The sequence below is a fragment of the Eschscholzia californica genome, unplaced genomic scaffold (assembly GCF_041429995.1).
Source record: "Eschscholzia californica isolate CP2 unplaced genomic scaffold, dmEscCali1.0.p SCAF_3, whole genome shotgun sequence".
Taxonomy (NCBI): domain Eukaryota; kingdom Viridiplantae; phylum Streptophyta; class Magnoliopsida; order Ranunculales; family Papaveraceae; genus Eschscholzia; species Eschscholzia californica.
In genome coordinates, this window is record NW_028238420.1 from 4,988,930 (window position 1) to 4,998,962 (window position 10,033).

A 10,033-nucleotide genomic window follows, 5' to 3' on the forward strand; every position below is an offset into this window, starting at 1 on the left:
CACAAAACATTGTGTTTTATATAATAGATTTATCTTAGACAAACTAAAAGATCAAAACAAAAGAACTATTCGGGATATCAAACTATAGAAAAGATGGGAGGTAGATGCACAATTTCTTGGTGGTGGTTTTAATTTGGTGGATTGTACTAGAATGGGTTTCATGAAAATTCTAATTAGAACAACTAAAAAAGTTAGGAATTAACTTACTGATGACTAACATACCTTCCTTCTTCTGTCATTGATGAAATGCTCAACAAAAAAACTTACTGATGATTGACATACCTTCCTTCTTCTACCATTGATGGTATTCTTTACAAGAAAACCAGAATTTTTAAATCACCAAAGGGGTTTCTGATGTTCCTGCCTTTAGAGAGAGAAATAGGCAATCACAAAAGGGGTTTCAGTTGTTCCTGTCTTTAGAGAGAAGAAAAAACAATTTTCTGGGAGCAATGAGAAACGAAGAATTTGACATATAAAATAAATAAGTTCTTTCGCTTGATATCCCAAATAGTTCCTCCCATCTTTTCTATAGTTTGATATCCTAGATAGTTCTTTCGCTTTGATCTTTTAGTTTGTCTAAGATAAATAAGTTTATAAGAGAAAAGGTAAAAGATGATCGTTGGAGGGAAAATTGGAAAATTTAGTTTTTCAAAAAAATGAGGGTGTAGTCGAAAAATTCATATAATAGTGGGGGTATATGTCAAAATCTCTCAAAATATTTCAACAACTACAAAAGGGTAAAATCGACATGGTTGGCGTGTGTGTTTCGCACACGCCCAACTTAACTTTGAGTTGACGGCTTTCGTCTGGGTGGGGGCATATATCAAAAGTTTTCAAAAAGTGAGGGTGTAGTCCTAATATTCATACAATAGTGAGGGTGTTTGTCAAATTCTCCCAATAAATTTCAATGATAAATTACTTTTATGTGAGAAAAATATTTCTTTAGCATCTAGTATTTTTTTTTTGTTGAAGGGTAGCAACGAGTATTTAGTATCAATTCTTGTGTCTTGTCTTCTTCCACGAGGAGAACTCTTTTAGGGTAGTTTTAAAGGAATCCCTACAAGTGTTATAGGCGCCTCCCTCGAGGCAAACTTGAGAGGGAGTTTGTGAAAGAATGAGGCGCTTATAACACAAACGAGAGACCCCTGTAAAACTTCCCTATCTTTTTCTGTGTTTTTGTTGAAAATTCTGCCCCTTTAAGTTTGTCCTTTCTCCTAAGTTCTATTGGAACTTTTGCCAATGTATATTTTGTTTCTTCTTTTGGGGAGCAGTTATGGCACGTGGGCCACATTAATGGCATTAACAAGTGATGAGACAGGAACTGGATGGATCTCTATCATGATTGAACAGATTCCATTTATGGAAGAATAAGATGTTACTGATTTCAGTCTTTGTATGTGTGGTTAGGTTGTGTTTAGTGCCGACATTTACGTGTGGGTGAGATATAAGAATATGAATGTGGCATGTCCAAAATTTGTAAGCCCAAGTATGTGAAAGGCCTGATAAAATTTGAACAAAAATATTTAGGAGAAAGAAGAAAAAAATTTCGAGTACAACATTTCATAAGATTCGGAAAACTCAAAATTTATTCCACATACACCCATCTTCATCTCTTTCTCTCTCCCGTCTCTCTCTCTCTCTCCCCCCTTCTTTCTCTCTCTCTCCCCTCTTGACTAGAACTCTAGGGTATCAGTTGAGTTACATGGAGGGAGAGACTCGAGAGAGAGAGAGAGATTAGAGGGAGATCAGATGATCAACAGATAAAGATGATGTTGTTCTGATCACTTTCCGACAACTGAATTGGTTCCCAAACAGACGAATCCATCTAAATAACAACTCATTGAGTTTGAATAATCGTCTACTGAAGTCATAAATGATTATCATATAGAACAATCAAAACCTCTAAATCACGAGGAAGACCTACCGAAATCCAAGAATAAATACATAACTTTTACCAAATCCTAAAATGGGTATCTTTTTATTATTTGTTTAGTATTTCGATAATTCCTTGATGGGGTTTTCAGATTGTTGAACCCAGGAAGAAGAATCAGAAAAAGCAGAGAGAACAAAGAGTCGTGTTCATGACAAAAATACCACCCATTCATTCCCAGCCTCTCTCTCCCAATAATCTTTCTTATACTGATTATGATCATTCCGACCATTAAACAATTAGAAGAATAAAAAGAAGAAATAAGGAAGAAAGAAGAAGATTTTAAAGAAAAGAAGCAGAAGAAGAAATTTAAAGAGAAGAAAAAAGAAATAAAAAAGCAAAAGCAATTAATTTTTACGGGAGGGGTGGTTGAGGAAAAAATAATCGGTTGTTAGAGTTAACTAACGGTTTCATAAGAAGAATTTATTTTTGAATTTACGAAAAAACATAGGGCCAAAAAAGAAGCTGATCACAAACTAGAGAACCAAAAAGAAAAAACCCTTTGAGTTATGATGATGTTTTTTTTCTGTTTTGATCTTGTTTGATCATGTTTCCTTCTTGGTTTTGATATGTTTTTCTTTTTTATCTATGTTCAATTTAATATTTTTGAAATATGTTTGTGATGTTTTTCATCTACTTTGCTCGATGCAAACTGTTGTTCGCTCGATGCAAACTGTTGTTTGTTTTCTTCGAACTGTTGTATGCTCTAGAAAATAAGATACGTTATGAGTTTTGACGATGTTTTTTATCTGTCATGATCTTGTTTGATGATATTTTTTCTATCTATTTTAAAATATACTTAATTTAATGTTTTTATATATGTTCCTGATGTTTTTTTTTTATTTGTTTTGCTTATTGATAAGTGTTGTTTGTCCGATGCAAACTGTTGGACCAATAAGACAAACATGTTACCTGAGAAAAGATGAAGAGGTCGGACAAACTAAGAAAACCAATAAACAATCAACAACTTGGTCACGACAAAAAACAGTTTGTTCAAGACAAATAACAATTTCTTTAAGACAAATTAGCAGTTTGTTCAAGACAAACAAAATCGAACAGTAACCACACGTAAACTTAGGACACTACTGAAAAGTGAAAACAAACAGTAATTTGTTCGTTGAAACTAAGGAGAGAAAGAGAAAATCGCGTTGTTCGGGTTGAAGACGAAGCAACTGAGGTTTATATGCAAAGTACACAGATCATTTTTAATTTCTTGTTTCCTTCTAGTAATTTTTGTCCTGGTGGCTTTTTGTTTCCTTCTAGTAATTTTTGTCCTGGTGGCTTTTTTCACCATTACGACACCACTAATCTTTTTAGGAGCGTCTAAAGGCGCCTTTGAAAATTGTTGTAGGCGCCTCCTAAAAGGGTTTGACCGTGTTCAAACTCCAACAATTGTAGGCGCCTCGCTTCGGACTGACCATTCCGAGACCCAAAGTATTGTCTCGGACCGGCCCAGTCCGAAGCCCTACTTTGGCCTTCAAACTGACTAGTCCAAATGAATTCAGATTGTCCAGTCCCTAGATCTTGAAGCAACAAGAAGAAGAGGCGCCTTTTGGTACCGTAACGGAGGCGCTTACAGATTTGAGGCACGTATAGCATTTTTCTTACGCCCCTATAGACACTCCCATTTTTTTTGTCCAATCTGCCATAGCCCCTGTACAAATATTAATATATATCTTTCCACACCAGCCAGTTTCCAAAACACATTCGGTGTAACTAGGGCATTGGAAAGTATTGGTCTACTCTACATGTAGACGTGAAGACCCAGATGACATGTTTATAGCCAGAAAAATATAAACATATACGATGTTGTAGTTACAACAACAATTTAAACCTCTCTTTTAAGTCTTAAACATTTGAAGATCTTATAGATACGTTAAGCTTTAAACCATGCTCCATTGATAAAGTTGTCATCATCCTGTACTTAACTGGATGACCCGGAACAAGATTGAAATTGAAGAATCGAAACAAGATAGCAAGTGTTATCTTTATCTGGAGATATGCCGAGTCTTTTCCTAAACATGTCCTTGGTCCAGCCTGCACCATACAGATTGATTCGTCAAACTCAATTTAGGCTTTTGATGTAATTATAAAGACGAAGAGGATTTTATCGATCACAACGTAACTCGATCGATTGATTTTTTTGTTTCTTTTGGTTGTCTGAATCTGACTCACCTGAGTCTGACTTGTTTAAATCTATGACATCTGAGTCTTAACTATTACGGTCAAAAGGCATAATGATCATTTCTTATCAATTTGACTAGAAATCACCCTGAATTGGCCGTTCAGACAAGTCAGATACACGAGTCAAATGAAAAAGAAACCTCCTAAACTTAATCCGAGCAAGTTGGAAAACGCCATCTTGAACTTTTACCTGAAATGCTGCAAATTTGAATGGAGATGCACTTTGAAAAACTCCATCTTCATTTAGCCATCTCTCAGGATTGAATGAAATCGAATCAGGTCCCCAAATGTCATCCAATCTCCCCATTGAATAGGGAACATAAGTCACCAGTCCTCCTGCTCTCACTTTGGTCCCATCAGGTAATACATCATCCCTTAATATCCCTTTTGGGTCCTACAATCATATAGAAAATTTTCTATATCATTTCTTTAGTTTATCCAAACTATATGAAAAAATATAGATCTCCAGCTTTAGGATAGAGTTTTTAGGTTGTTTTTCATACCTGGGGCACAGCTGGGTACAAACGAAGTGTCTCAGTGATCGCCGCATGCAAGTAAGTTAATTTTCCTACTGAATCATAAGTCAACAAACTTGCAAACTGTGATACTCTATCTGTAAAATGTTCAAGATCACAAGGAAGTAATGAGACATTCTCTTCCTTAGCTCGATCTTCTTCGAAAGACTTAAGCTCGGAATAGAGCTTATCTTCAACATTAGGGTTCATAATCATCATATATATAAACCAAGTCAACGTCGATGCAGTTGTGTCACGACCCGCCATTATAAAGTTTATGATAACATCTCTGAGGCTTTTATCTGTTAAATTTGTGTCTGGGTCCTTACTCAATTCGATAAATCTCGATAATATATCATGCTTGATTTGATTTCCACCATTAGTTTCTTCTTGTTCTAGTATCTCTGCTTTTCGTCTCTGAATCAAACTATAAGTGAATTCGTCAATAACTTGAATACTATGATTAAGTAAGGCTTCAGACCCAACATTAAAAAATCTCTTTATTCTCCAAAACAGATCGACGAATCGAAATGTGACAGTACTACTTGCGATGTCGAATGCTCTAGCAAATTGTCCATGGTGAGGTAGTAATTCATCAGGATTTCTGTCATGAGGATCTAAACTACCAATTTCGACACCGAATCCCACTTTACATATAGTGTCCATAGTCATCTTCATGACTAGTTCCTGAAACAAATTCATAATTCAATCTTTAAATAAGTTATGATAATCCAAGAAAAAAAAAACTATTTACAAAAAAAAAGTACAACAATATTCTTTTTATGTTGATAGTGTCTTTCCAACTCATCTGTATTTATTGATTTTGTAACTCTGAAATGACTTGTGAGCGACATAAAAATAATATGTTATATAACTGTTGTAAATTTGTTGTATCAATAAAATTACTAATCAGAAACTTAAATTCCATTAAGAAGATTATTAGCTAACCTGCATATCGATTTCGTCTTTACTAATAGATACTTGGGTTAAGATTCTTGAGAGTTTCAATGCATAATCTTTAAAAACAATTGTACTAAAATCTCTTAAATTTTTGGAAGCAAACTCATAACTAGAAGTCTTTCTTTGTTTCTTCCATATTTCTCCATCTGAATTGAAAATTCCATCTCCTAGTAATACTTCCATGTTTGAATGAAATGCTTCACCCTTCATCAAAATAGTCAAAACCCATATAGTCAAAACAAAAAACAGAACAAAATGAGAGTCCATAAATCGAGAGAGAGAGAGAGAGAGAGAGAGAGAGAGATTACCTTTGGGTAGTTAGGAAAGTTGGTTTTGAGGATATGTTCAATATTAGCAGGATCAGAAGTATAAGTAAGAGTAATACCAGGAAGAGGAACTTTGAAAGTTTTGGACTTGGATAAGTACTCAAATAACCAATCATGCATTCTATGGTAGTTTATGAGCAATTCAATTGATGCTCCAAAAATTGGCCATGTTTTTGGGCCTTTTATGTTTTTCCTCTGTTTCAAGATCCATGATATGAAGAAGCTGACCAATATAGTAGTAATACTGATTATGATTATGATTCCTTCCATTTCAGAAAGAACCCTAGATCCTGAACCGTTGACTTAATTCCTCAGGACCAAATATCTCCCCTTCTCTCTCCTTTATCTATTATACAGACTCTATAAGATAAGAGCTATCTCTTCTTTCCTCCACCTTTTCTTTGCTCAAAAACCTTGTTTTGCCTTTGAACCTCACAATCGTCGGCTGTATATAGTGGTCATATATGGCCTGAAAATCTAATCCGGACACAGTCTATGCTCATCTGGGCGGCTCATATTTTTTATTTCCACTGTGTTTATAAAATTCGGGCAGACTATATTTTGATAGTTGTGTGGGTTTGGTCAAGATTTTGGAAAAATGATAAACTAACCCTCCAAGCATACTCCCTACGACCTACGTTACCGTTTAGTTGTCGTTTCCGGAAGGAGAAACCAAACAGAGGTTATTGTCGTTTTCATTGCCATTCGGTAATGTAGAGAACCGTTCCAAAATGAATCTGTTCTTGGATCTGAGGTAGATCGTGGTCGTCTGTCAGTATTGATGAAATCCGACTGTTCATCTTACCAAACTGCTAAAAAAGGCCTCACATTCACTTCTCTTTCCTCATTTCACTCTCTTTTCTTTACGACTCTACTCACTCAACCAACCCATATACAACACCAAACAACTCTTGCCAAAACTCCATCTTTAATCTTTTTCTCCATCTTGTACATTTTTGACAATTCGCAAGCACATTTGTCAAAACCTTACCAAAACTCGAATAATCTTCTTCTCCATTGTTAAATTCATGATTATACAATAATCAGAGATGTAATAAAATCACGATTAATATATAATCGGATAGATAAACATAAAATGAATGACATAATATTTAACGTGGTTCGGTCGGATACTCAAGACCTACATCTAAGGAGAAATAACTTCATTATTAATAATCAACAAATACAATTGTATGTGGGGTTTATCGGTTACATAACTCGATAATTTAAACTCTGTAACCCAACTCATATTTATAGAGTGATTCGGGTTTTCTAGTTTCCTAAGTTTCGTAACTAAACTTAAGAAAGAAAATAATATTTATCTAAATATAATTATAAGATATATCTTGAATATATGAAACTGAATCTTCTGTATCTTCATATATTCTGGAATATCTTCGAACATCTTCAAGTATATCCGGACTTTATCTTCGAATATCTTCAAGTAAATCTAGACTTTTCTTGATCGTCGGATCTTCTCATCTCGATCTGCCTCTTATATCACGTGTTTACACACGTATCTCAATATCCATCTTTTATATTTTACATGTTCAAGGTAAAATCAAAGTTAGCTCAACAACAAAAAAAAAAAAAGGTAAAATCAAAGTTTTGAAAACATTTACATTTTCAAGATAAAAGAAAGGGTTCGAAATGATTACATCTTGTATATTCTTCTTCATGATGTAGTACTGTTCTGAATAATTACCAAAACTATTTTCAAGTATAAGAAAAGTATAAGAGTTGTACCAAATTCCTTTTGTTATATTCTAAGACCTTTTTCTCTCTACCCAAATGTTACACTAAATGGGGTATAAATACCCAAGAAAGATGACTAACAAAGGCATCACGTAACCTCATGCAAGTGTACACAATATGGGTGTTGGCTTGGTAAAGACGACACCTCATCCTTGCATGTGTGATTTGGATAAAATCCTTCACTTGGATGACCATCATTGTCTATGTAATTGTTAAGTGGCATTGGATACCTAAAAATTGCCGCTTCGTTAAAACCTTGCCAGAAAAATTTATTGGGACAAAAATTGACGAAGGAAAAAGAGTACCGAGTGTAGGTATCGTGTTAGTGATAAGAAAATCTTCATATGATAATATTCTCCCCCTGATAAATGTCACATCGTGGACAGGTGTAGTTTTACATTATCAGTTTATTCAAGCTTTGCATTCCGATGCCTTGTACTAGTTTTCTAAACGTTGTAGAAGGCAAAGACTTGGTACACAAGTCAGCATTCTCACATGATTGTATCTTCTGAATATCAATTTCTCAATTCTTCTGTAGATGGTGCGAGAAAAATAACTTAGGCGAAATGTGTTTCGTTCTATCGTCTTTAATATATCCTTCCTTGATTTGAGCAATGCAAGCCGCATTGTCTTCATAAATAATGGTAGGTGACTTTGTAATTCCAAGAAGATCACATGAAATTCTAATATAACTGATAACAGATCTTAACCATATACATTCTCTGGTGGCTTCTTGAAGCGCAATAATCTCTGAGTGGTTGGAAGATGTAGCTGGCATACTTTGTTTACTTGATCTCCATGAGAAATCTGTTCCACCACTAGTGAAAACATAACCTGTTTGTGAAACTCCTTTATGTGGGTCAGAGAACTATCCCAAGTCAGTGTATCCTATTACTTGTGAACCATCGGATGAATTCTTCGAATAAAACAACCCCATGTCCGTAGTGAAGGAGTTGAATGGAGATGTCCTTCGACCAAGGTGACAATGCGAACAAATTGTCGGATAGGACAATTGATGTGGAAGATCATCAAGTCCGATTGATTTAGGGATCGTAGAGTTGTAGCTAGAGACCAACTACGATCGTCGAATTACGAAGTAATTCGCGGCTAACTTCGATCGGATCCTACAACGGGTTACACATAAGAGTGACAAATTGATCTAGGATATGACTAGTGGGAGTGAGATATAATCATGGGAGTGTCCCATAAACATATCTCATAGGCCTAAAAAGGAATTAGGCAAAGATAGTACAAAAGGGCCAAAAACAGGGTTTTTGGGCCTAGACCGGTTCGGGTACTTCTAGGACTCGGATTGGGCTGAATTTTGGAGGGTTAATTGCTGATATAATAAAAATTATATATGCCAATTTTCGTGGTGTTTGGGCATCTCCTACTTAGGGAATTGAGAAAATACCAATAGTTGCTATTTTCGACTATTTCCCTAAATCTTATTCTAAAGGGTGTTTTGGGAAACCTAAACGGAGGTGGATTCTTATTAGGGTTCTATATAAACACTCTTAGGGCAGAGAATAAGGTGTGGAATTTCTCTCTAAGCTTTCTTACTCTACCACATCAAGTAAAGAGGAGAAAGTGAGCTAATTCCCATTACTATCAATCTAGTCAAAAGAAGGTGTTCTTCTTTTCCAACCACCATTGGTGTGCTAGCTATACAACAAGGTGGGAGATCAAATTGATTGCTCGTGTCCCAAGTAGAGGAGCTACACTTGAAGCTCTTGGTCTTCTTCAATCAATTCAACTAGTTCGAGGGAAAAGCGATTAAGGTAATCTACTATCTCCATTAGATTAATTACTAGTTTTGCATGTGATCTTGGGAATACTAGTGTAGACATTAGATGTCATATTTCCACTATAAACACTAGTAGAAGGGTATAAATCCCTACACGTAGTTCCTCGAAGATATCGAAGAATATGCTTTACTCATATCCAATGTCGCTTTGTTGGTGCCGAACTGAACCTGGCTAATAAATTTACTGCAAAAGAAATGTCAGGTCTAGTACATTGAGTCAAATATGATAAAGCACCGATTGCACTTAAATATGGTACTTCAGGACCAAGTAGTGCTTCATTATCTTCTTCAGGACGATAAGGATCTTTTCCAATATCTAAAGATCTGACAACCATTGGAGTACTAAGAGGATATGCAGTGTTCATGCAAAATCTTTTCAAAACCTTCTCAGTATATAAATTTTGATGGACAAGAATGTCATTTGTAGTTTTCTCAATTTGTAAGCCAATGCAGAATTTTGTTTTTCCATGGTCTTTCATCTCAAATTCCTTTTTCAAATATTCTGCAGCTTTTAAGATATCTTCAACTGCCCCAATTAGATTTATATCATCGACGT

The 10,033-nt window shown here is 35.2% G+C and overlaps 1 protein-coding gene across 1 annotated transcript; it reads right to left on the reverse strand.

Moving 5' to 3' along the window:
* Nucleotides 1–3,706: 3,706 nt before the first annotated feature.
* On the reverse strand, nucleotides 3,707–6,821 carry LOC147547885 (cytochrome P450 704B1-like). The gene is made up of 5 exons (XM_086669918.1): nucleotides 5,898–6,821; nucleotides 5,578–5,793; nucleotides 4,618–5,316; nucleotides 4,305–4,508; nucleotides 3,707–3,967 (listed from the first exon to the last, which is right to left on the reverse strand). The coding sequence occupies exons 1-5, from the start codon at nucleotides 6,183–6,185 to the stop codon at nucleotides 3,779–3,781; spliced, it is 1,596 nt and encodes a 531-aa protein (XP_086526044.1). The 5' UTR covers nucleotides 6,186–6,821; the 3' UTR covers nucleotides 3,707–3,778.
* Between the last annotated feature and the right edge of the window lie 3,212 nt (nucleotides 6,822–10,033).

What these genes read in the sequence shown, in the direction of transcription:
- LOC147547885 (XM_086669918.1), bottom strand. Translation starts at nt 6,185, where the DNA reads ATGGAAGGAATCATAATCATAATCAGTATTACTACTATATTGGTCAGC. An exon ending in AAGACGAAATCGATATGCAG is followed by an intron (nt 5,317 to 5,577) that starts GTTAGCTAATAA and finishes AATTTGTTTCAG; the next exon opens with GAACTAGTCATGAAGATGAC. An exon ending in TGTACCCAGCTGTGCCCCAG is followed by an intron (nt 4,509 to 4,617) that starts GTATGAAAAACA and finishes ATATGATTGTAG; the next exon opens with GACCCAAAAGGGATATTAAG.